General features: G+C 46.6%; 1 protein-coding gene, 1 long non-coding RNA gene and 1 other non-coding gene across 3 annotated transcripts in view; 1 reads left to right on the plus strand and 2 right to left on the minus strand.

The window, feature by feature from the left end:
* Nucleotides 1-8,105, minus strand: part of Iqgap2 (IQ motif containing GTPase activating protein 2) — a 275,092-nt gene extending 266,987 nt beyond the window's left edge. The window contains exon 1 of the mRNA NM_001427125.1: nucleotides 7,853-8,105. Within this exon, the coding sequence (NP_001414054.1) occupies nucleotides 7,853-7,898 (46 nt within the window). The 5' untranslated portion in view covers nucleotides 7,899-8,105. The remainder of the gene's footprint in view (nucleotides 1-7,852) is intronic.
* A 4,711-nt stretch (nucleotides 8,106-12,816) lies between these two features.
* On the minus strand, nucleotides 12,817-12,974 carry LOC120101383 (U1 spliceosomal RNA). Its single transcript, XR_005501732.1, has one exon. It is a non-coding gene; the product is annotated as a U1 spliceosomal RNA (small nuclear RNA).
* A 4,783-nt stretch (nucleotides 12,975-17,757) lies between these two features.
* Nucleotides 17,758-24,215, plus strand: LOC120100552 (uncharacterized). The gene is made up of 3 exons (XR_005500384.2): nucleotides 17,758-17,929; nucleotides 22,561-22,620; nucleotides 24,058-24,215. It is a non-coding gene; the product is annotated as an uncharacterized LOC120100552 (long non-coding RNA).
* Nucleotides 24,216-27,118: the final 2,903 nt, after the last annotated feature.

The following is a 27,118-nucleotide window of genomic DNA, read 5'->3' on the forward strand; positions in this document are numbered from 1 at the left end:
AATGAAAACTGTGAGTCACCTAGAGGAGGAAGCAAACACTTTCTTACTGTCCACTCTATGCCCTCCAGTGCAAAACCTCAAGATCAGAAGCCTGAAACTGGAAGCCACTGGGGCCTCTCTCCCCGATGAGGTTCTGCAGCTTACTCAACCTTCCCGTGTCTTGGTTTGCTGTATATTGCTGTGGTAAAACACCAGGACCAAAAGCAACTTGAGGAGGAAAGGATTTATTTGGGCTTATGGTATCCGAGGGATGAAAGTCCATCACCATCATGGGAAGGAGGCATGGCTGCATGGAATCTAGAGCAAGTACAGAGCTCACACCTTGAACAGGTACAAAACAGGGAGCATGAAATGAGAAGTGGCTGAAGTCATTAACAATCAAAGACTGCTACCAATGGTATACTCCCTCAAGCAAGGCCCACCGACTAAACTTCCCAAACAGTGCCACCAGCTGAGGACCAAGTGTCCAACTACATGAGTCTGTGGGGAACGTGCTCATTCAAACCATCACACACAGACTCTAATAGTGCCTCTGTCCCTGCAAATCCCTGGGCAGCTAACCTCACTTTTGCACAGTCCGTAAAGACTAGATTGTTTTCCCTTCTGTGTCATAGTTGTTTCCCAGGGGAGAGCAAAGTAACCTCAAAGCCATGCTAAACCAAATTCCTTACCATAAATGAGAACCTATGTAGAAACCAAAGCCTAGGTTGGGGCACGGTACAGCTGTGTGCTCAGGTCAAACACAAACAGATGGTATAAAGTATTGTGTAAGGTACCTATGTTTGCACTTTCTTGACAAAATCCTGCAAGTAGAGTGAAGAAGGTAATAGAATATTGGAAATAGCTTCTCTCTCTTCCAGTGTTTTAGGGCATTAGCAATACCTGGACGGATCCTTAAAACCTGGAGAGTTGGAGGACTGAGCCCAGGATTTCTGCAGGCTGGCTAAGGCCAGGCATCTGCCTTTTCAATAAGTTCCCAAATGATGTTCTATTATTTCTGTTTCAGCAAGTGTCCCTTGAAAACCTCGCCGCTGTTGGAGACACTCCCTTGACGAAGACAGGCCATGTGCAATACGTGATTGTAAAATGACTCTTTATCCCAGCCAAAGACCAAGAAGCAATATATGATTATAAAGTTAAAGGAGTGTGCAGCTAATGTCAGTAAAACCTGTGGGTCTCTTGCCAAAGAGAGTATATAACTATTGAAAAGTCCCACCCCCAACTGGGAGCCAGCTACAAATGTGGACTGAGTCATTCTTCAACCAGGCCGAGATGTTGATCATCGGAGAGCATGATCGCCGTGGAATGTGAGAGTCGAAAACTACCACAGGTAAGGGAGAGAACAAGGAAACGAGAAGAGGAAGAAACCTTATCCCTGATAACTTAGCCAGCAAGATCCGCACCCCACTCAGTGTGTGGGTCCTTATACGTTCTTGGAGAATCCACTTACCTTCAGCACAGCCATCTAGCAATGCTGCCCATCCGAGAGTACTCCCAAACCCAGAAGACCCTGGACCAGTCTGGACAGAGTACCTTGATCTCCAATCAACTCCATACCTAGCCTCGACCTAGTCCCCTTTCCAAAGTGCTACTCACTCAAGAACATTTTTTTAAAAAAAAAAATTCTCTCAGCATCTTGAAACCTAGGGAAATACTACCAACTGACCTTCACTGCCTATAAATAAAGGACTCCATGATGTGTCCTCGTTCAGTGACTTCTTCACTCTTCAGCATCTATCCACAATAAGTAACAATCCTGGCAAGTATTGATCCCCACAACAAGTACACCACAATACCTTTCAACTTTGCCTCTGACCTACCTGAAGGTCAAATGCAGACTCTTCAACAAAACCCTCTCATTGCTCAGACCCACTGCTCTTAGGTTTTCATTTCCAGAGAACTTGAAAACGCACTAGTGAAAGTGTTATTCCTTATCTCTCAGCCTGCCTGCTTGCCTCCCTCCCTCCTCCTCCTTTCCCCCATTTTTCTTTTGACAGGGTTTCATGCATCCCAGGCTGACTTCGAACTTATCATGTACTTGAGGATGGCCTTGAACTTCAGATATTTCTGCTTTCACCTTCCAAGTGCTGAGATTACAGGAGTGCACCACCTTGCCTGTTTTGTGCAGTGTTGGGGATCCAACCCAATGCATCACCACACACGCTCAGCAGCCATCCTACCAACTGAGCGGTATCCCCAGTTCCCAGTCCCCTTCACCCACAATGCTTTGCACATAGGAGGTAGATGCTCAATTAATTGAATTGACTGCAATTTATTTATCCTGTGAGCCAGGAACCATGCATGAATCAGGTCAGGGTAGCTCTCTGGTTAACATACACCCTTCAAGGTGCTAGAGGAGACACCAAAGCCACTCAGGGAGAGATGGAAGTCAGATTGCAGACCCAGAGCGATTCCACTTTAGAGCTCTCGCCATTTCCTTCACACTGGGCCTTCCTCTGAAGAAGGAAAGATAAACTAGAGCAAGAAACTGAGAGTGGCAGCTCACTGGCCTGCCGGCCACCCTGCTGCAAGTTTTCCTCATCCAACCCAGCCTTCAACGGAATGATGGTATACGTAATAAAATGCATTTTACAAAGTATCCTTTTTAGAGTCATTGGTGCGTACCATTATATTATTATGGGAATGCAAGCCTTCCTTTCACATCAGAGCCCCAGAATCTGACAGAATGTCTTTATCTATGCACAGAATGCTTTGACAAGCCTGAATATATTCTGTGAATATAAGTCCATGAATTGCCTATGCGTCTTTGTAGGGAAAAGAAAGCATTACAATTCACCTTAAAGAATACAATGTATTGGGCTGGAGAGATGGCTCAGTGGTTAAGAGCACTGACTGCTCTTCCAGAGGTCCTGAGATCAATTCCCAGCAACCACATGGTGGCTCAAGACCATCTGTAATGGGATTGATGCCCTCTTCTGGTGTGTCTGAAGACAGCTACAGTGTACTTACATACATAAAGTAAATAAATAAAATATTTAAAAAAAAAAAGAATACAATGTATCTATTTTTAAAAGTACCCTGTCCGAATGGCTATAGGTTTCTGAACTTTGATGAAATCATGACCAACAACTGAAAGAGCCAGAAAGAAGGGGTCATCCCCAACCCCCGCCCCACCTCCACCCCCATACGCACAAAAAAACCTCAGGTGTGGCACCTTGGCAGTCGGTAAATGAGGAAAGACTACTGGGTCTGGCCAAGCTGCTTAAGTTGCCCCCGTAACTAACTAGCTGTGTGGGTAACACAGTATCATGGACTTCAGATTCTGTGAGAATTAGCTGACAGAATGCTATTTGTCTCCCAATTCCCTCAAAGTAATAATAACCGGCTGAAAGCGATAACACAATTTAAAAAGCACTCGGGTGTACAAACCTTAATTCCACAGCCCATGGCGACTGCCTGCTCCTGACCTTTGCTTCTCCTTTGGTTACCCTGAGGATTGAGCAAGCCTTAGTGCTGTTTGCTTAGCAGACTTGACCCAAAGGAAGCTACTCTGAAGCTTATGGTGAGCCGGGGGTATAAAGCTTGCTAGCTTAGAGGAGGCCTGGAGTTTGGTTCCCAGCGCCATGCACACAAAAGGAGTTTGTAGAGAAGGTGAGTGGGTGGTAACTGCAAGCCAACCGTCCCCTAGAGAAAAGGGGGTTAGCAAATACCCCAAATAACATGAACTTTGAAAGCAAACTTGGTATTACAAGCTTACACTCTCCCAAACAAGTTCAGCCTGTGTAATTAAAGTTGAAAACACACCAAAATAACCCCATAGCTGTTGAACTTCAGGAGCTCGGCCAGTAATGTAGAACACAAAGGACTTTTTGGGTCTGTGGAGACAGCATCACGTGACATCACTACACCCATTCTCCCACCTCTCGGAGGAAAGCACAGTGTGTTAGAGCTGAGCGTCATGGACCAGAGCCACCGTCTCTGCCCTTTTCCACAGCTGAGTTGGCCACTTCAGGACTGACATTTCTCCGTGTCAGACTGGGAAATGCCTTGCTCTAGTCCCCTCAGTGGTCCATTTTCCCACGTAACTTAGAAGTCACACCATTCAGACTTTGGAGAAGGGCATCATCACTCAAAAAATTCAACATTATCAGCTAAAGCCTTTACACACAATGGGTGACAGGGAGGGAGAAGGAGAACGTGGGGAAAGAGAGAGAGAGAGAGAGAGAGAGAGAGAGAGAGATTTTATGCTGCCCATGTTATTCTCAAGTGTTGCTCCTTAGAACCTGTCCACCTTGTTTTCTGAAACAGGGTATCTCACTGGGACCTGAGGCTCTCTGATTAGGAAAGGCTGGCTTACCAGTGAGCCCCAACCAGCACTGTGCTCATAAGCGTGTTTCACCACTTCTTTCTCCTTTTCTTCTCCTCCCCGTCCTCCTCCTCCATTTGGACATGGGCTCTAGGGATTGAAATCAGACCTTCACGATGACCAGACAAGCACTTTATTGACTTGGCAATCTCTCCACCCTTCAGCTGAACTTTTTTTTTTTTTTTAAGTCTTGCTATGTGGCTCAGTCTAACCTTGAATTCCTCATCCATCCCAAGCTGGCCTCAAAATCGTACTTACTACCCTGCCTTGCCCTTGAGGATTGAAATTACAAGCGAGCATCACCAAACCCGGTTTATGCTTCACCGTCTAGCAGGTGTGAACAAGGACACATTGGTCACTGTTGTTTTAACAATGTAACTCATGAGAAGGACCTGTATTCCTCGGGGTAGAACTCCATCCTTCTTGCCATATATACAATTAGTAGTGACCCAGAGTGAGAAGGGAACTTGACTGTAGGCGGGGGTGGGGGAGGTGGGGGGTGGGGAGGTGCTGGCTATCACTGGCCTTTTTAACTCTCAAGGGATTAACTGGAGACAAAGTTTTGACAGATCACGGTGGCAATGGGCTTTCAGAAGTAACTCAGTAAATACATCATAATTCGTTACAACCTCACAAAAGTGAACTGGGTATGGTACCTAAGAATCCGTGTTGTTTAAATGCGTATCTACATCCATGCTCCTGCTCGAATACATGCGGCTCTTCCTCCTTTCCGCTGTTCCTCAGCACCGGCGGTGCTGAGGTGACGGATCAGCATTTTTTTGTTACTATCTCATCACATGACCTTTCAGGCTGCAGGAACACATGACCGGGAGTAACAGGAATTCAGTGAAAATTGGTCTATTTCTTTTTACTTGAGTGTACACCTGTGTCCAAATTAGGACACCCGCAGCAATCTGTCAGGAATCTGAGATGGCTGGAAGCTACCTCGGAGAGGCCGCTGACACACCCTCAAGCACAACTTAGGAGGTGGTGTTCTACAGAGGCTTACCCTGAAGGGGAGGAGGGAGACCTGGGGCAGGTTAAATTAGTTGCACTGTGTAAGAATTCCTAACTGTAAAAAACAGTTCAAGCGGGTAGACAGCAGAAAAGCCCACACTTGAAACAAATAAAAACAGCTTCATTCAAACCACTGAAAGGTTGTTTATTCCAACAGAGTTCACAAAAGTTTACAACAGTCTCAAAGACTTGGGTTAGCGCTGACCGGACAGTACCGCCAACTCCTGGTGCTTCCCTTTTTTAAAACTTGGGGATCCAACCTGTGAGGTAGACCTAAAAGCTTCCTGAACTCACCTGCTTACCAAACCGGTAAACAACAACAACCAAAAAACAAAAATAAGGTAAGGACAACCCTGTTCAGCCTTGACGAAGGGCTCAGAAAACCAACAACTCACACGCCAAACCCAGCCCTTTTGGGTAAATAGTCAAAGAATTTGGTAGTGTCTTCTAACACCAAGGTATACTCTGCTAGATGGCCTGTGTGTATGCGTTGGAGGAGCCAGTCCTCCTTCCGTGTGGGCCCTTGGAATTGAACTCAGGCCATCAGGCTTAGCAGCAAGCATTTTTATTGGCCGAGCCATCTTGTCAGCTCTAGATATCTTTTTTTTTAAACACACCGTAAACATTCCAGATATCGACACAGTATCAAAAGTATTATTAAAATGTCCATTAAATAACCGGCTATCGTATCAAATGTTTCATGTTTCACAGTGTGAATAACGCAAAAGCACACGGTCTTCATTTTAACCATGTTGAATCAGTGGAGAACAGCATTGGATACGCCCAAGGATGCTAAGTGGCTCCAACAACAGCACCCGCCCTGCCACTCCAGATCAACGCAGAAGTTCGAGGAGGAGCTCTCAGGAATGTGGCTCATTCAGCAAAGCGGGCTTCAGCCTTGCCAAATCTGTGCCTCCTTGATTAGTCTTGTAAGGCACGCTGCAGCGACAGGCTGATTTAATAAAAATCAGGCATCATCCCAGATGCCCAAGGCGGGGCTAATGAGAAAGCTGCATTCCTGGGCCACATTCGTCCCCTTTGCACTGTGCGTGGCTAGTGAGAGATAGCGCGGGCCATGTGATGTCAAACGATTTTTGTAGTGTGTGCTCACCTAGGTAGAGACCAGTCATCTTACAGCTCGACACAGTGAAACCACCCTATGTCCCAAGAGCTTGTCACATGAAAGGGCTCCCCAAGACCTGAGGTTGGCACTGCAACCACCAGATGAGCACAGGGCTCCTCCTCCAGCCCCCGGGAGCACTCTGTGTGGTTTCCAACTGCAAACTGGCACTGGCTGCAAAATGCTGGGTTGCTGAATGCATTTCCTCACTTTACAGGAGCTTGCGGTCACAAGGAAAAAACAAACCTCTCACCTCTGACAGTCCATTCCAAGACTGGGTGTGTGTGTGTGTGTGTGTGTGTGTGTGTGTGTGTGTGTGTGTGTGTGTGTGTGTGTGTGTGTGTGAGAGAGAGAGAGAGAGAGAGAGAGAGAGAGAGAGAGAGAGAGAATGACTTAGAGAAGTTGGCGACCCTCTTCCAAAGATTCCCTCTGTGCTCCTACCAAACACCACAAACCACATGAACACACTAACTCTCTTGCAGTCATCACCACCTTAACCTAAACCTGGTACTTCATCTACCAAGGCCAGCCCAAGCAAAAGATTAACCCATGGTTCGCGGCCATGCGTTTGTCAACAGGGCCAACCCGGGACGAGAAGCCAACGTTCTGTTTGTGTTAAAGGAAATACTTCCTAGCGCACATTTAGGACTCTGAACTCTGCACACGGGGCCACGTGGTTGGCGATAATCTGGCTCCCTCTTGTTAGTCAAAGCTACCTCTTTCCGCCGCCAGCAGCCGGCGGCTGGGTAACCGACACCATCCCCTTCAATCAGACCGGCTCCGAGTCTATCCTCATAGAAATCCTCCCGCGCAGGAGATCGGGGGCGGGAGAGCCACCGGGAAAGTGGCTGGGGGCGGTACGTGTCCCTGTAGGCTTTGGCTGGAAGGGCCTCGCACCTGTGGGGCCCTAAGTGGCTTTAGCTGCTCAGGTGAGGCCCAAAAGAGGATAGCGGAAGAAGCCTGCCCTTGCAGGAAAGTGCCTTCACCTCTCGCAGAGCGCGCGGGCACAGGAGCTGCGCTGCCCACCTGTAGCCACAGCAAACAAACTTTCCGCCCCTTTAGGGTGGGAAGCATTGGATCCTCTACGCCACCCTCTGGCCCGAGCCGGCAGCGCCCAAAGCTAGGCGGGCTCCTCACCTGATACCCCTAAACCACAACCTGGTCTGCACCAGAGCTGCTGAGGCTTGCGGGGTGGAGGGACTTAGCTGGAAGCTGCAATTAGGAGTTTGGAAGAAAGGGGAGGAAATCCGCGCCCTGCTCCTTTGCAATCCCACTTCTCAACTTTACCAGCCGCTGCCCTCCGCGGCGCGCCCTCAAGCCCCTCGGCCTCCCCAACACCGTCCCAGGGAGAGGGGCGCCCGGAGATCAGAGGAAGCCCGAACACTCACAGCCGTAGCGGGGCCGTTGCAGCGACGGCAGCTCTTCGTGCGGCATCCTGCGCTGCTCCGGGGGCCCTCCCGGGGCGCGACCCCCGTGGTTTCCCTCGCTGGCCAGGCTCGCGGGCTCCGCGCCCGGCGGGCGCGCTCCGATCCCACCTCTGGCTGCCCTCGGCCGGCTTCTCCGAGCTGGCCGACCCGCTCCCTCGGTGCTCTTTCGCCCGCGCCTGCGGCGGCCGCGTCTCGCTGACACCGGGGCAAAAGTGAACTCTCTCCTCCCTCGCTCGCTCGCCCGCCCGCCCGCGGGCCGCACCGCCTCCCCCAGCAGGTTTCCTTTCTCCTCCCGCCCGGCCCCGTTATTCACCGCGGTGGGAGCGCGCCGCCGAGCAGCGACCCCTACTGGTCGCACCGCGCAGCGCCTGCTTGCAAGGACCCGCCTCCCGCGGGAGGAAGGGGATGAGAGGCACTGGACCCCTGCAACTGGAGCCCCGTGCGCAGGAGAGCGCCTTGGAGCATCCGGAGGGTGGAAGTGAACCAGCTCACGGAAGAGCAAGAAAAACCAAAGCAGACCACAGACACCCTGTTCTCCTGGGTGTTGCTCAGTGACTGAAAGACAAACATTGCAGTTCCTTTTCCTCTAGAGAGATTGCACGGGGACAACCCTCACACACTCACCCCCACCCCCACCCCCGCGTGCGCCTGCTTTTCGGGTTTAGGGGTGTAAACGAAAGTTGCTTATGACTTTTGGTCTACGAGACACAGGATTCCCCTTTCTTGACAAGAAACGGTAAGGGTGAGCTCGTGCACAGGCTGGAAAGGCAAGATAAACAGCCTCCAAACAACACTCAGAACACAACTGCCAGTCATCCGCCCATCCCCTCTGCCAGCCCTCCCCAATGTGCAAAACTGTCGCTCAGGCCTAGCCATGGTCGCACAACCACAAACCCCTTTCCTGCTCAGCGTTTGAGACAGAAACCACAAGTAGTTGTTTTAAAAGCACGGGTTTCATGCGGTCGCTTGAAGCCTGGAGGAATGTGGAACCCCCTCTAAACGTGGGCCATCGCTTTTTCACAAACGTGGGGCATGTGGGTGATCACATGACTGGAAAAAAAAATCATCGAAAGAGGGTCATGAGAGATGATTTAGCCGAAGAAAGGTGGTCTAGCGACGCTAGTCATCTTTAATTAAGCAAAGCTGCAGAGAGTGGCCGGCTGTTTTCTGGGAGACACATGAACTCTTGAAACTTGAAATTCAGACTCTTGGGCCCCACCCTGTCTCCAATTCAGTTGATCTGGGTTGAAAATCATGAACTTGTATTTCTCACACTTCGCCGGTGACACTGAAGTTGAGCCGGCTTATGAGGTGCACAGGAAGAAGGAAGTCTCATTGGATGAGAGCCCGAGGATTCTTCCCCCAGCCGTAGAGACATTGGGACATTGGATTCTCACCTAGTTGGAATGGAATGAAAGGGATTCCTCCCCCACCCCCACCCCAAGTAGATGCTTCTAGTGATAAGAGCAACTCAGAGGTGGGGAATGGCCACAGGACAACGATGCTCATCCAGGGGGCAGCCTGTTAGCCAGGCTTCTTCCTTGTCTCAGGAGACGCCACGTTGGTCTCTAAAACGCCCTGCTTTATTCTGTGCGTCAAAAATGAACTCCTCACACATCAGTTTTGAGGATGAGCCCAGGACACAGGGCCTCAAGAAGTAGATGGTCTATGTATGTAGAGGTGGGGAGAAATCTCTGTAAACCACAGTGGCCTGAGAAGGTGGCGTGATTTCAAAGTGTGGTGTCAGGCGGAGTTTGAAGACTAGGCAAGAGTTGCGTGGAGAAATCGTATCCTAGGAGACAGGCAAGGGCGGGAGTCATGAGTGGGAACCAGAGGTTTGGCTGGGAAGCTGTTAGTAACCCCGAGAGCACTGAGTGTCAAACCAAGTGCACTGATTATGACCATTAAGGGATATCTGAAACCTCTTAGGGGGGTTTTGTTGTTTATTTTTTGGGACAGGATCTTGCCCTAACCCCAAGCCACCCCCCAACTTGTAATCCTACAGCCTCAATCTCCCGGGTGCTGGGATTACCTATGAAGGCCGCCGCCACAGCCACCCAGGAACTCTTTAGTTTTGAACATGAGAATCGCAGAATGTTCTAGACTTGAGGGAAGGCGAGTTCTGGAGGTGCTGTTAGAGGGAAAGGGCTGGAGCAGAAGTTAGGAAAGAAGAGCTTCTATGACGTTGACCTCGGGAAGCGTGAGGTTTTTGTGCAGGCCGGCTGAAGGTCCTTCAACGCTTATAGGGCAGTCGCACATGCTCAGAGGTGGGCTGGATGGAGTGAAATCTACCCTCTGTGTTTCCTAAACACAAAAACGTAAGTGGGGGAGATTGTAGTTTTAAGTTTGCTGGCTGCTGAGCGCTCAGGAGGATCTGGGGTTCTGAGACAGCTGACGTCACCATGAGAACCGAGTGCTAGGAAGCCATCGAAGGCAGTGCTCTTGTATCTTGCAAGTGGCTGGAACCAATCCTTGTCATTCTGTCTGCACTGTGCTATCTCACAGATCAACACGCACAGCCTCTCTGGAAAGAAGCTTGCCCGCAGAACATTAGACTACTTGTCTTTAGGATCTGACTTCAGAGCACAGAGTCAAATAAATACCTGGCAACAGGTCATGTCTTCAACTGTGAGAAGAGTGGGAGAGAACACCCCTTGGGGTTTCTTTTGCTTAGATTTCCTTTTCTGAAACATGTAATCATTTAGCACATGTGTATGTGTCTGCATGTGGGCACATGTGGTGCAGGTGTGGAAGGCAGTCAACAATTTGATGACACAGGTTCTCTCTTCCCAAAGGATGGCTGCTGGGGATTGAACTCAGTCAGCTTTGGCAGCAAGGACCCTTACACACTGAGCCATCTTACTAGGCTCCAAGACACTTTAAAAAAAAAAAAAAGGCAAGAAAGTTCTTTTTTCAGATGTATGATATTGAAGAACTACTAGGCATGATATCATTATTAACATAATAATGTTATGATATATTGACTTATTATTATTGGAGGCATGACTTTGCTATGTAGCTCAGGTCGGCTTTAAGATTTTGATCCTCCTGCCTTAGCTTCCCAAAGCCTGGGATTATATATGTTCCACTGTAGCCAACACTAACCAAGTATTGGAAAATCAATACTGTGACGGAGCTGAATTTCTCCTGATATGGTATTTAAAAGTGTGTTTTAAGCCCAGCTCTTTTGTTAAAAAGTTGAAATGAGAACGAAAATGCTTGGAAATTTTTATTTATTGTATTATTATGGTATTAAGCTTGAAACTAAAGCCTCCCCTAAACCAGTTGAGCACCCTATCACAGGACCCCCACCCCTTTTCAATTTTTCACTTTAATATCTCATTGCCTTGTCTGGAAGTCTGGCCTAACGCTGCCCTCCTCAGGCAGGGTTATACTTGTAATGCCCTTCCCTTGTCTCCTACCAGGGCTGGGCTTTTGGTTTGCATACATAGAAGAATCTGGCTGTAGGCTGGGGCTGCCCTCAAACTCTGCATCCTCTGTCCTTCAGCCTAGGAAAACTCACAATTTAAAACAGAAAACAAAACAAAACAAAACAAAAACCATTAGATTGTTTATATCAAAAGGAGACAAGAATATGCTTGAGTCAAAATTTTAACACACTACTTTAATATCCATTTGCTTTAAAGGCCAGAGAGATGGCTCAGCAGTTAAGGACTCTTACTATTCTTCCAGAGGATACAGGCTCAGTTCTCAGCACCCCCATCAAAGCGAATGACCACCTACAATTCCAGTTCCAAGAGATCTGACGCCCACTTCTGCCCTCCACAGGCACTACACACACGTGGTATACAGACTTACAAGCAAGCAAAAGACTCATAACATGAAACGAACATAAACGAAACGAAAATGATTTTCCGATAAGATAGCACTATCAATCCCTCAGCAAGTCTATCCAAAACAGTGGCCTACTGATATCTTCAAAATCACCACCGAGCCTGAGGCATGAAGAAAAGACACTCAAAGGTTTTGTCAAAGGATGGGGAGGTTCTGTGTTGTTAAAGTTTCCTAATTCGTCACCCGGGCCACAAACAGAGAGACTACAAGAAGAAACCAGATCTAAGCTTTACTGTGGCGGAGGGAGGCCTCTCTATTGAAAAGGGAAACCATTACAGCTCGACATCAGAAACTGAATCAGAAATGAAGGAAAGAGTGTTTCTGTTCTGAGAAAGTGGCAGGACTGGGTTCTCTTTTGTATTGTTTTACAGACAGGGAAACTGAGGCACAGTAATCCCCACAGCCAAGCAAGAGTAGTGCCCAATTACACTTCCTGCTTCCTGGGGTCTCTGCCAATTGCCCTTCTTATTATACACATTTGCTTGTCTCAATATATGTTATGGTTTTTTGATGAAATTCTTTCCCCCTTCACTAAAACCTATAATTTTGGACAACTTTCAAATGTTTTGTAAATGTTAAATCAGTAAAGCCTTCCATCGATCTTTTAATCTCCCATCCCCTGCCCCTCTTTGCTTCAAGGGTAAAGCAGCAAGTAAATCAAAGTTGGAAAGACCGTCTAAACTTGATTGAGTGAATTAAACAAAACCACCCGCGACGGGATGACTATTTCCCCATCTCATCGTTTAAGAAAGCCAGAGCCCAAATAACTCTGAGAAAGTAATTCCCAGGGTAGCCTGTGAATGAAACTCATTCCAAGGGCAGAGAGAGTGGATTGCTCGCCAGCCCCGCCCCCTTGATTGTTCATCTCCATTACCTTGAGTCAATTCTTCCAACTGCATTTACCGCTCAGTGTGTGATGGGTTATCCGTTGACCATTGGTCACCTTCCTTTAGAACATGAACTTCTTTATTTTTCTTTTATTTCATTTTTCAGACAGGGTCTCGTGATTGTAGTCAGGACTCCTTCTCTATATAGCTGAGGGGTGATCCTAAACTTCCTCTTTTCCTCCCAGGGGAGAGCATGAATTCAATCCCCACTGCCACAAATTACACAGTTTCCCTGCATCTGGAGAAATCACAGGTGTCAGCACATCTGGTATGCAGTGGATAAGCCTCGCCCTGAGAAAACCATCTTCTTGGTCCTGGTATCTCCCGTGCCAGGTAGGTAGGAATAGAAACTTCTTGACAGCTGTGACTTGGCCTGAATCTTTACTGTTGTGCCTAGCACTTCAGCGAATGCAATAGCACTCAGTTATTTTGTTGCAAAATCGATTGTATTAAATTCTTACACCCTTTCCTGTTCTAGGGATAATTGCTACTTTTTATCTTCTAAGTCTCAAAGGCAATAAACCACAGGGCTGGCTTCACTCACTGTATGCCTTCTCCAGAACGGAAGCCCATCGATCACTTTGTAGACTGACAGTGTGGACTATAAGTTTCAGCTTGTTCACTTCTGCAAAGCACAGACTCTCACCCCAAGTCACCATTTAGTTGTCATTACGAAGAGCTAGAACTCAGATGCCACTTTGGGTCCAAGCTGTAGTTCCCATTCTGATTCCAAGGTAGTCCTTCAGACGTGTGTTGGTCTTCTACACGTGTGATTGGGGTGCCATCAAGATGGTTCTTAGGGCGTGTGCCTGCCTCCTCCACATAGCTACAGAAGCATATGCCCCCCCATAGCTATAAAGGGGGGTGTGCCTTTGCATATCTGTACAGTTCTGAAGCAAACCTCCAAACTCATCCCTGCCTTCCTATGGCCTGTAATGCTAAGTTATCATGGTTCCTCCGGCATTGGCAGGAGCAGGTGGCCCTGACCTCAATTTTCCCAGCCTGACTATTAATATCCCCTTGCCAAACGGCCATCTTCATTAATTGATGGGAGACGGGTTTCTAGCTAACCAATGAGAGTTTGTGCATTTTGAAAAACCTGTCACTAGTTACGGTTGGAACATGGTCCATGAATGAAGGTGTGTGAGGATCTGAGAGCTAGTGAGACAACTCGAAGGGATCAAGACAAAAGTCTTGTGACCTCTGTTTCTCCATAACCTGGGTGGCTTCTGAAATGTAATTTTGTTCCCCTCCCAGGTGTCGAAAATAGCAGTAGGTTTACTTCAGATTACCCCTTTACTTTTACTTTTGTTATTCAAAGACATCTCCAAGCACGAGTTGTGCTTGTGACTGTATACGGCCTAAATGCTCCTGAACTTTGCTCCTGTGTAACCCTCAGAACATAGTTCGTCTGTTGCCATGAATAAAGTTGGCTATCGCTTGAGACTTTAGTCTGCCTCACTTTTAGACTCCACTCTCCCAGGTTCACACCGTCGTCAACTAGAGCAGTAACAGTTACCAAGGAATAAAAATCATCACACCCACTAGTTTGGCGAAATGATTAATAGTTAACAAGTGTGAGGAGACAAAGACGCTCCAGGAGTGCTGAGGAAGCAGCACTTAGGGCAAGCATTGCAGGCTGGCTATCTCTGAAGTGAAGATGTGTATTTCTGATGTTAAATAATCCCCTGTCTACTAAGGGCCTCGAGTAAAGCGGCCACACACAAGGGCATAGGCGAAAGGATACCCATCGCAAGGGAAAACTGGAAACAGCCAGTGTCCCACTGTGGCAGAATGGATAAACGCATTGTGGTATATAGCATGGTTACAGTATTTACAACATGACATCATTTGTGTGCAATTATAAACACACAATGTAATATTACATAATATATGTGGAGGTTAGGCACTTCATAAAAGCATAAAAGATAGGCAGAGAGGATGCATTATTTCAGAAAGGCAGTTATCTCTGAAAAGCTGGGGAAGAAGGCAGAGAACATCAGATCTGTAACATTTTATTTCCTTCTTCCTTTGCTCGAGTTAACTTCTCCCTTTGTAGGCCAGGCTGTCTTCAAACACATGACAATCCTCCAGCTTCTTGCTTTCCTTATACCCTTTCTCCTTCCCTCCCACCCTCCCCATACTGTGCTTTGAACTCAACCTCCTGGGTAAGTGCCATTGAGCGCTATCCTGACCCTATTAAATTAAAAACAAACAAACAAAAACCCATGAGGCAATGATCTTCATTACAATTTGACTGGATTTGGAACCACCTAGGGGACATATGTTAATTCTACCTGGTGAAAATAAGACCACTACCACAATTTGAAAGCCAGATTTCAGGCAAGCTTTATTATATACTTGCCAGGATAGTGGACACTGGCCAGGTCCATATTGGGGATTTCCAGTGAATGGCAACAAATTACTTTAGTCAGCCTCTTTCTTATAAAGGCAAAACCCACAAGGTTACGTACTTCCTGCCTTCATCCAACTGGGGCCGAGCATACATCCTGATGTACTTTCTGCCTACATGTGATCAAGCACTTCCTGTGCAACCAACCTTGTTTATAGAAGTAAAAACATGTGGCTTGTTATCTGACAGGGAAAAATAGCCCCCATAATTTTAAGAAGTTACCTGTCCTTGGGCAAGTGGGGCTTAGAAGTTAGAGGCATGTTTGTTTCATAGGTGTTTTTAGCACAGTGATTAAAAATATTTTGCCACAAAGAAAAGAGTAACTAATTCACATAGGCATTTGATGATGTTTGCTCCTGGAAGTTTTCCTCTGCGTTTGGAATGTTTTTTAAACCAGTGTCTTGTGCTTTTACTTGGGGTCATTTTTCCCCCCAGTTTGTCTTGTCCTATCATGGTTTTGTTTGTTTGGTTTTTTTTTTTAGTTGTCTGTTTGTTTTCTAATGAAAGAGAAAGAAAGGGCGTGGATGTGGGTTCCAGGGGAGGTAGGGTAAGTTCAAGGAGATGTTGGAGAAGAGAAACCATGATCAGAATGTAGCATATTAAAAATAAAATCTATTTTCAATTAAAAATTAAATTATGAATAAAAAATGAACAAGCATTTTGTGACTGCCTTTGAAATAGAAGCTATGTCATAGTTCCTTGATTCACCATTTTTTTACTCATATGTTTCATTTCCTCAATAAGACAAATCTATATTGTTTCAAAACAAAACCCCACTGCAATAAATGACGATAGAAATGTGCAGACACATATATCCTCTTTTAATATTTATTTACTTCTTTATTGAATTATGTGAGTACACTGTAGCTGTCTTCAGACACACCAGAAGAGGGCATCTGATCCCATTACATGGTTGTGAGCCACCATGTGGTTGCTGGGAATTGAACTCAGGACCTCTGGAAGAGCAGTCAGTGCTCTTAACCGCTGAGCCATCTCTCCAGCCCCCCACATATATCTTTGTAGAAGGTGCTTACTGTTGGCTGAAGTTGTGCCTTATAATCCCAAACTCAACTATTCCTTAAGGGGCAGCTGGGCCCATTCCTGACCATCAACGTCTCCAATTTGGGGGATTGTTCAGTGAGTCTTGAATGTCCTCTTAGGACTTAACAAGGGGTTTCCTCTTTTCTCTTACTACAATGTGGAAGATGGATCATATGGCTGGTGTACTGTCTAAGCAGAACTTAGCACACGGTCCCTTTCATTGCAAAGTCTTCTTGGGGAACTTTTATAGCTAACTAGCAGCTAATTCTCCGTGGCTGGTTAGGGGTTAATGCCCTAATCTGGATCTAGTCAGCCTGGGGTCCTTTGTGAAAGTCAATGGTGCACCAAGGCACATCCCAGCAAGGAAGGCCTGCAGCACCCACTACCTTTTGTCGGGCATAAATTCAAGTGTCACCTCACGCTCTGTAGACCAAGTCAGAGTCATCCTGGTCTACCCTCCTTCCTTTCAACTATTTCCTCCGGATTGTAGATGCCACTGCTACAAACATTTTCACTTACGTGGGTCAAAACTTCCCTCCTGTTACATTCCTCAGGATCCTTCCTTAGCGTCTGCCTGGTCAGTCGCTAAGCCTCAAGGGCATGCCTTTGTGAGTGTGGCTGTCCTGCCTAAAGCACTGTCAGGACCACTACCATAGGTTTGATCCGAATTCTGTCTGCTATACAGATGGACAGCTCCCAAGAGCCAAACCTGTGTTCTTTTTACTCTTTCCAATTTGTTTTGTCTTGCTTCCTTCTCTGAGTTCCTGTACAGAGTACTTTCATTGGCTTTCTTCTTTGAGCCTTTAGCATGCCCCACCTTAGCTGCTGTTTCTATTGTTTCCTTTAATCAGAAAAAAACGTTGGTTCCTTCAGTAGCCTCCTTCGCTCCTATTTCCCATAACAACATGAGGCACCTCCAAGGGTCTGACACAACAGTGGGAAACCATCACGGTAGAAAGCCTGCTGCTCTTCCATGGGGAGACGTTCCAAAGCTACAAGTTATATCCTGGGGATGTTGGGTTGGTTTTTCTGTTTTGAGATAGAGGGTCACACTGTAGCCCAGGCTGGCTCAGATTCCAACAATCCTCGTGCGCCCACCTTCCAAACACTGGGATTAGGTGTGTGAGCCACTAAGCCCTGTTTTTCCTACAGATTTTCAAAGGCTAACAACTGTGAGCTTTCACGGACTTGAAATCCGTACTCCATACTCTTGGTATTCTGTCTAAGCTCCACCCCCACAGCCACCTGGGAACAGCTAGGTAAGCTCCGCCCCACAGTTGCCTAGCAACAGTCAGCTGTGCCTGACTATATAAGGGGCTGCTTGCCCCCTCCTCTCCTTCTTGCTCTCTCTTCTTCCTCTCCTCTGCTCTTCCCTGACCCTTCTCTCTACTCCCCCCTCCCCTCCACATGCTCATGGCCGGCCTTTCCTCTCCTCTCCTCTTCTTCTCTCATTAAATCTCTCCACGTGGAACCATGTTGGCTTGGTGTGCTCTGTCCAGGCACGGGCCGAGATTTAAACCCTAACGCATAACGCACACAGTAGGCCCTCAGTAAAGGTTTTTTTTTTCTTTTTCTTTCTTTTTTTTTTTTTTTTTTTTGGTTCTTTTTTTCGGAGCTGGGAACCGAACCCTGGGCCTTGCGCTTCCTAGGCAAGCGCTCTACCACTGAGCTAAATCCCCAACCCCCAGTAAAGGTTTTATAATCATAGTAGCCATGTCCTTGGGTCTTGGCAAGTGGCAACAACAACAGGAAGTGTCTTCCTGGAGGGAGTGTCTGCCTACCGGAAGTGTCTGCCTACGGCTTACAAAGATTATCGTTTGATTTTCACTATTACCTAGTCCGGTCAGTAAAACCAGCTATTTTAAGAAATCTGTTTTCATTTCTGCTCCGAAGTCTGCATTTTAGGCATGTTAGAGGAACGTTAGAGTTTTTATTCTACTGCTTCCTACCTTCTATATTTTTTCGAGAATTTAGCATGAAAACAACACAAATCCAGAGCAAGGATGGGGTAAGAACAGACTCCTGTAGAATGAGGGCAGGAGGCTCAGAAGTTACCGGAAGAAACTGACGGAGAAACTGACGGAGACCCTGTCAGTTTAAACCCCTCCTGTCTCTTCACTTCCCACTCAAAGTGCTACATGTAGCCTAGTTGTGTGTAAATTATTTTAAAATAAATGTACATTGTTTTCACTTTGAGAGTGAATTCTACAAAGAATTGGAGAAACGTGGGGAAGAAAATTAAACAAAATAAAGTTAGTAATTTATTAGCAAACTATAATGTCATGAGTTAAAGGCAATAGTGCAGCCTGTGCCCAGTGTACTGAGGGCTCTAGCTTTGATCCCTAGGATCTCTTCTCTCTCTCTCTCTCTCTCTCTCTCTCTCTCTCTCTCTCTCTCCCTCTCTCCCTCTCTCCCTCTCTCCCTCTCTCCCTCTCTCCCTCTCTCCCTCTCTCCCTCTCTCCCTCTCTCCCTCTCTCCCTCTCTCCCTCTCTCCCTCTCCCCTCCCCCTCTCTCCTTTTCTACTCCCTTTTCCCTTCTCTCTCTCTTCTCCCCCTCTCAAACACACACACACACACACACACACACACACACACACACACACACACACACACACACAATGGTGAATTGAGCTGAGTTTTTAGAGTTTACAAACTCTTGGAAATCTGTTAATCAGTATAAACTTCAGGCCTAAAACAGAGCTTCATTGAAATTGTATGAGGTGCTCCTTCAAAAAGCATTCTGCTAGAAATACTATAAAAGGATTGTGTATTGGGTGGGAGGTCCGTTCTAACAAGCAGTAAAACCTGAGATCAAATTTTTTGAAAACCTGGTCCCTGTTCATATGCAGTTCAGTTTTGGGTCATTCCACACCTCCCTCAGCCCAGAAAAGCCTTTTTCCTTGTAACTACAAGGAACTTCTAATTTCTACACCAATACATTTTAAATTTTAATTTAAAATGACAAATAATACATTTTAAATTTTAAGTGGATTTTCTTGCTTTAGCCTATTTTTAGAAAGTGCTGGCTAGTTTTATGTCAACTGACATGTTGGAAGGAGAGAGCCTCAACTGAGAAAATACCTCCACTATGTCTAGCTATAAGGCATTTTCTCAAGTAGTGGTCCATGTGGGCCCAGGCTATGGTGGGTGGTGCTATCCTTGAGCTGAAGGTCCTAGGTTTTATAAGACAGCAGACTAAGCAAGCCATGATGAGCAAGTCAGTAAGCAGCACTCCTCCACAGCCTCTGTGTCAGCTCCTGCCTCCAGGTTCCAGCCTCTCTTTAGTTCCTGTCCTGATTTCCTTTAATGGTGAAGATCAATACAGAACTGTAAACAAAATAAACCCTTTCCTCCCCACGATGTTTCATCACAGCAATGGTAACCCTAAATAGAAAATACCATTACTTTATTTTGTTTTAGTCTTACTTTAATTAATGTTTCTCTGTGATAATTCCCCAGTAGAATTCAATTCACATTCAGTATTCAGTGTTTCAGGGTCTAGGTCAAACTTATAATCCTTGGTCTCAAAAGTTAGGGGTTGGAGCTAGCTATGGTGGCTGACACTTTTTGTCTCAGTTCTCAGAAGGCAGAGGCAGGCAGATGTCTATACATTCAAGGCTAGCCAAGGCTACAAGAGTGAGACACTGTCACAGAAACAAAAACAACAAATAGCAAAGTTAGGTGGCAGACCAGGCAGGAGGTAGTTGTGGGGAAAAACACTGATTTCTTATTTGATCTGAAAGCGGGTCTACAAAAAAGACCTCATGCCTGGTATTCTGTACAGGGTCAAAGGATGATGGCTAGGGAAGTTAGAGTCACTAAGGTCTAATCACTTTACTGACTTTGTCCTGCATTTTCGAAATGCCTCTTGAATAGTTATTTTTATGTCTGTGGGTTAGTGCCCTGATCAGAGAAATTCCTTGTAGTGAATGGCAGTTGATGCAGAAACTCATGGCTGGTCTAGGTGTGGCGAACTAGTGGCTATCTGCGGAACACTAAGGACATTCATATCACCCCTCCCAAGGTTTTGCAAACATCGCAAAGGTGTGGGTGGGGGAGGGGCATAAAGAATGTAAATGTCAGAGGGTCCAGATAAAGACTGTGAAGTCACTGTCCTGTGAACATGGCACAGATGTGATACTCATGAACTCAGAACTGCGGTTGCCTGTACAGGGCACGCAAACGTAGAGCGCTAAACATTAAGTCATAGATGAGGGAAGGGGCTCATGGGGCTCTGGGTTGGCTATGGAAGCTAATGCTCTCGCAGGCTACTGTAGGAGGCAGAGTCATTCTCTTTGGTGGTGCAGGCACTGAGGAGTGGAGCTACTCAAGTGGATGCCGTCACACAAGTGGCACTGATTAAACCCAGTAGTGACAGAGTAAAAAAAACCAAAATGAAGACAAAGAGAAAATAAGAAAAGGACTTGGCAGGAGGAGAAAGTAAAAAGGGGGTAGAGGACACATGTATGAAACTGACAGAGAATAAATTAATTTTCAGAAATTGGGTATTAGAATTTCACTTATAAAAGGCTCAAACTTATCATAGGCATGAAAATCCCTATTTCCAGGTAGTTTCCATCCCCCCCCCAGAGGGTTCTTGTGCCCCCATAACTTGGGGATCCTAATAACTCATGTTGCTCTGGTTGAACAGAGCTCTATTTTTTTTCAATGCTTATAATCAATACCCAATATGTATTGGCCACAAAACTGAGTAACTCCAATCTCAGTTCTTCCCCCAAATTAACTTGTTGGTCTACTACTTGCCTCAAACCAGAGTTCTCACATTGATTTCTTGCATCCTCCAAGCTCTTTGATAACAGTATAATCTAATGGGGAAGAGAATTTCAGCAATATTGGGCAGGTGAGCATCCGAACAGCATTGGGTTGCAATAGGAAGCTGAGTGCTGGTAGACATGTATAAATGGATCACTGCCTACCCAGTAACTCCCACCCAGAAAAGAGTAGAGTAGTGGGGAGGGGGGCAGAATAATATAGAATATCATTGTGAGATCTAGAAAGAGAATCCACTGTGATATCCCTGGGGTGAGCATTGGAGACATACCACGTGGCCTCTTGGAAAGTCACCTACATGCCTTCAATGTAAGATTGTTACTGCAATCACATCCACTTCCAGAAATGGCCTTAAGAGACAAAATGAAATGTGGAGCTGACTTTCCCAGGAGTTTCCCCTTGCAGACAGGCCCACACAGTGAGGGTGGATCCAGCCAGGGCCAAGCCGTTATGTCAGTAAATCTCACTTCAGGGCTCCAGCTCCAGAAGCCATGATGGGGCAAAAGTTACGTCAACACATTCTAGCAGCTCCATTGTCTAGGGGGGCGGAAAAGGAGAAGGGGTCAGGACAAACACAGGCTGCATAAACAGAGGGACACTGGCTGACAGGCTACAACTAAGGAAAGATCAAAGAAGATTCTAGTGATCCCAGGAGCTGCTGAGCTTAACGCATCTTCCAAATATGCATAGGGTATAACACGGGGCTGGCTCTACTCAGTCATCTAGAAGAAGCAAGCTTGGGCTGGATCACAGATGAGTGGTAGAACACTTGCTCAACACCCAAGAGGTCCTAGGGTCAAACCTCAGTAATCAGAAGAGAAGAAAAAGTGGATGGAATTCACTGGGCCATATCCGGCTTCTGTTAGTGGCTTCTAAATCACTAAAAAGGATATTATCACAATGAATGCTTTCTTGAGAGAAGAGAAGAAGCCAAGAATGGAGTAAAGAGTGTTATGCATCTTTTTTTGTGTGTGAGGAACTAGGAGAGTTAAATAGTTCTTGATGGAGAGTATGTGTGTATATGACAGACTTCCTGGATGGAAAACATACATGCACGCATGCACGTGCACACACACACTACACACACCACACACACAGACATACATTCACACATGCACCACATAAAACACACATAGATATACATACAACACACACACATTCACACATGCACCACATAAAACACATACAACACACACAGATATACACACCACACACAGACACCACACACACACACACACACACACAACACACACATAGATACACACACAGACACACAAACACATACAACACATATAACAACACACACACACATACACACACCCTTTACTTGCCCCAGAAAAAGAGCCTTTAACAGATTAAACTAACAATTGCACCAAGGTCTAATTTGGTGAAGTTGTGAATTTTGCGGGGCTTACTTAAAGAAAAATGAGTGAGGGGTTACTTACGGAGAAGAAATGAGTCAGACACAGCTGCTTCTCAGAAGCCGTACTAGCTCATGAAAGCTGGAAACCTGGAGCTCACCTGCAGATAGCTCAACATGTTGGAGAGTGTTTCTTCCAATGGCTAAGTCAGTCCAAGCCTTTTTCTAGACAACTCTCCCTGTTGTTGTTTCCTCTTAGGCAGTCCAGGTGGTCTCTTCTTCTCAGACTGTTTGTGTTGCCTCTGCTTCTTCCCTTCTTCCAGGTTGCTTCGAAGGAGCTTCTTCCAAGCTACTCAGTTCACTCGAGAGTCTTTGCAGCAAGAGTAAGATTGATCAGTCTTTACTGCTTATATACTCTTAGAGAGGGAGGAGCCTAGTGAACCTGGTCAGTTTAAGGGACTTCCTGAAGCTATCTTGAGTTGTAGAATGTCCGATCTCAGAGAAAACTGCTACACAAGAAGATAAGCTGGCCGCAAGGGTGAAACTTTCCTCAAGAGAGAACCTTCCAGAAGGAGCTCCAGAACAAGGCAGACAGCTTGAGCATGGGGCAGTGATACAACCTCTGTTCAACGCCTGCCCAAGACCTTTGGTTTGGGCTTTCAGTCTGCAGACAGCCTTTCAGCCTTCCTGTTGATTCTTTTTATCAGGTTCTTAAGCATTTGCTAAACTCTTCTATTGTGCAATTCTGTATATTCAAGGATTTACTTAATTTCTCCTTTAGGGACAGGACTCTGCCTAGAGTTGAGGCAGGTTAGTAAGAAAAATAGAAGCTAAGAGTCGAGGTGCACACCGTTGATCCCAGCACTCGGAGGCAGCAGCAAGTGGATCTCTGGGAGTTTGAGGGCAGCTTGGTCTTCGTCTCTGGAGCAAGTTTCAGGACAGCCAGGGCTATATGATAGAGAGACCTTGTCTTAAAAGAAAGAGTATAAACGACAACTGTTTCTTAAAGCAGCTCACTTTGTCTTCATCTGTTTATGCAAATAATGTGTTTTTGGAAGACAGCTGGGTCTAAATAACCTAGGGAAATTAATGAGTGGGCCTCGAAACTTATTTTATACACTTGAGCAATATTGTAAATATTCACGGAGACATCGTTTTTTTTTTTTTTTTTTTTTGGTCTTTTTTTTCGGAGCTGGGGACCGAACCCAGGGCCTTGTGCTTCCTAGGCAAGCGCTCTACCACTGAGCTAAATCCCCAACCCCAAACAAGATATCTGAGTGATCAGTATTTTTTTTTTTTTTTTTGGTTCTATTTTTCAGAGCTGGGGACCGAACCCAGGGCCTTGCGCTTCCTAGGCAAGCGCTCTACCACTGAGCTAAATCCCCAACCCCGAGACATCGTTTTGCATCTTCAGTTTCATTTCATAGAAGTATTTTTTTTTCCTTTTCTTTTTTTCGGAGCTGGGGACCGAACCCAGGGCCTTGCACTTGCTAGGCAAGCGCTCTACCACTGAGCTAAATCCCCAACCCCTCATAGAAGTATTTTTAAAATTAAATGATTGGATTAGGGATGTAGCTCAGCTTTAGAGGCTTGCCCATCCCATAAAAAGGTCTGGGTTCTATCCCTAGCATGATTAAAAAAATAAATAAATAATGCCAAATTACCAAGGGCTGGAGATGTTGCTTAGCGTGAGAGAGCTTGCCTTCTATGTGTAGGACTCTGGACTTGATTCCCAACACTGCCATAAGATAAATAAGATAAAATAAGGTTTCTTAATTAAATAATTAACCAGGTGTGCTGGCACACTCCTATAATTCCAGCACTCTGGAAACAAGAGCAGGAGGATGGCCATCTAGGAGCCAGTTGTAGCTACAAAGGGAGACCTTGTCACAAAACAACCACACAAGCACGCGAAGACCACAGAAGGGAACCGGAGAAGAAAAGCTCGCCGGTATCATTAAACCCATTGCATCTCTAACTTTTGCTGTGCATTTTTTTTTTTTTTTTAGCACCAAGTTCCTACATAGCTCCTTTCTCTGGTCACAATAGCAGAGTGATATTCAGTACAGAGAAAGATGTCTTCTCCCTCAGAAAGTTGTCTGTCCAGTCCTGCTGCTTTTAAACCCCACATAGAAGGACAGTTCTTTAAATGTTTCCTTTTAGACTGAGTAAATATATTTGCTTCCAAGTCAGGACCAGCCGAGAGTCCCAACAGGGAGCACTCAGCAGAAGAGTCCCAGATGAGACCTCTGTGCAGCACTCTGAATACTAAAGGTAAGTAAGTAACTGAATCGATGCTGTGGATTTGGGACCATGACAATCCTATGTCGGAATGTTCTTTGTCTGGGACATATACACACATATGCCTTGCATGACATGTGAAATGACCTACAGTTTTTACTCAGCCAGGGTCCCTGCAGAATCTTAGTTTCAGGTAGAGAGCATCAAGTACCCACAGAAGGGATGGAGAGAAAACAGATATGGGGACCCACTTGGCATCTTGGCTGGAGGGCATGCGTCAGTCCCACCGAGAGAGGCACCCAAGGTAAAGGCCTTTAGAGTGTTTGATAGAGGAGGAACCTGCTCTATCAAGGTGCATGACATGCTTGAAGCAGAAAGGAGGAAAGGTCAGATGCTTTGTGTCCCCCCCCCCCAAAGAATAGAATCAGAGATATTAAGAAGTTTATCCAGGAACCTGTGTGTGTGTGTGTGTGTGTGTGTGTGTGTGTGTGTGTGTGTTTAAAATGTTAGCATCTTAGAGTCTTGGAGTCAACCCTGAGCACCCTGACTGATCAGGAGTTTTCCCCTGGAAAGCCAAGTGTTGCTTCTGCTAAGACACTGGCCTCGGTTAGCTTCAGACATCTTTGTTTGAGCTGGTGAAGGACAAAGAGAGAAGTAAAGACTTGTCTTCTGGGTGAAGATCAGGGTCTGATCAGGGTGTGGTAGCTCATAGCCGTAACTTCAGCCCGTGGGGGACTGAGGCAGGAGATTAAGTACAAGGCCAGACTGGGCTACAGAGAAACACTGTGCTTCATAAGACAGAATAATACATAAACAAGAAAGAGAGAAGTGGGACAGGGAGGGACGGAGGGGGAGGGAGGAGGAGAGGGAGGGAGGAAAGAAAGAAAGGAAGCAGACAGAGGGAGAAGAAGGGAGAGGGGGAGGGGGAAGGAGATAGGGAGGGGAAGAGGGAGGGGGAGGGGAGGGAGAGGTGAAGGGAGGGGGAGGGGGAGGGGAGGGGGGACGGAGGAGAGAAAGGAAGTGGAGAGAGAGGGAGAAGAAGGGAGAGGGGGAGGGGGAAGGAGAGAGGGAGGGGAAGTGGGAGGGGGAGGGGAGGGAGAGGTGAAGGGAGTAGGAGGGGGAGGGGAGGGGGGACGGAGGAGAGAAAGGAAGTGGAGAGAGAGGGAGAAGAAGGGAAAGGGGGAGGGGGAAGGAGAGAGGGAGGGAGAGAGGGAGGGGGAGGGAGGGGGAGGGAGAGGGGGGAAAGGGGGAGGGGAGGGGGAGAGAAGAAAGAAAGAAATGAAAGAGAGAGAGAGAAAGAGAGAGAGATTGAGAGAACAGACAGAAGTCTGAGATGATCTGATAGTCATGTTGAACTTGGCTCTGATTTTGAGCAGGTTGGTTGAATGGGTTGGCCAAATACGTCAGTTTGGTCATGAATGCTGGGAATATGAGGTTTATCTGTCCCTGGAAGCACATATGGCCCTGTGCAGAATCTTCTGGTAGCCAAGCAGAGTGTACAGACATTTCTTTTAGCTTATACCGTTTGGGCCCACACAGTATTTAAAAATAACTAAAGTAGTTGCCAATGTGTTAAAAATTTAGTTTTTATCCTGGCTTCAAACAAAAACAAACGCCTGGCCAGCAGGGTGGACGCAGTAGAATGGGAGTGGTCTGGGCTGCTTGCTGCCCTGGGCCAGATACCCTATCTGCATGGACAGGCTTCCATTTCCCTACCCTAAATTCTGGGACGCCCTGTGCTGAGGGCTTTCCAAGCACACTCAGCACATCTCTCTGGGCTCTGTTCTGCCCATCACTGTCTCCTGAGTGGCCTCCGGCTAATGCAGCTGTCTTCATACCACCTACCTAACCCAGGGCTGGCATGACCACCGGGCGGTGTGTGCTTTCACTCAGGGGTTTCTGCACTGACTAGAAAGAGAGCTTTTACGTAAGGTGGGGCTGGATGTGGTGGTGCACACTTGTAATCCCAGCACTCTGGAAGCTGAAGCAGGAGGATTAAAGTTGAAGGCAAACTAGGGAGGGAGGGAGAAAAGGAGGGAGGGAGGGGAGAGAACCAAGTCGAAGGAGATGTTTTGCTTTCAATCAGTTTGTGTGCCAGCAAGTTCAACCTGAGGGTGCCCCTATCACTTCTTGAGGATGAGACAAGCCCCAAATTCCAAACAGAACTTGTTGGAAGGGTAGAAGTATTCACACCCTAATGCTACGGGTCATTTTAGGGAAAGGGAGACTTTCCCACCTGGTATTCACTTCTGATGAACTGCCCTCAGGACTTCAGGCTTCCCCAGGCCTTCTTCCAGGGCCAGGCCAGCCATGACTGGTACTGTAGCTTGTGAGGAGGCTACCAGAACCACCTGGGGGAATCAATAGAGCTCCTTGCTGGCCAAGGGCCGGGCACTGCTTAGGGAAACATCCGGCTCCTCCCTTGCCCTGCAGGTACAGCTTCAAGGTCAAACAAAGCTCAAAGGTGGCCAAGGCAAGGTTGCCAGAAGTGAAATCTTGCAACCCTGGGACCAGTTCTCTGCCAGTTTTGCCCTCTCAACCCACTTTGCCCAGGGCTGGTGCTGTATTCTTACTCTGAGTACCAGACTGTCAGCTGTCCCGTTCCTTAAAGCTTTTGTTCTCTTTGAAACTTTTAGAGAG

Source organism: Rattus norvegicus, chromosome 2, assembly GCF_036323735.1.
Source record: "Rattus norvegicus strain BN/NHsdMcwi chromosome 2, GRCr8, whole genome shotgun sequence".
Lineage (NCBI taxonomy): Eukaryota > Metazoa > Chordata > Mammalia > Rodentia > Muridae > Rattus > Rattus norvegicus.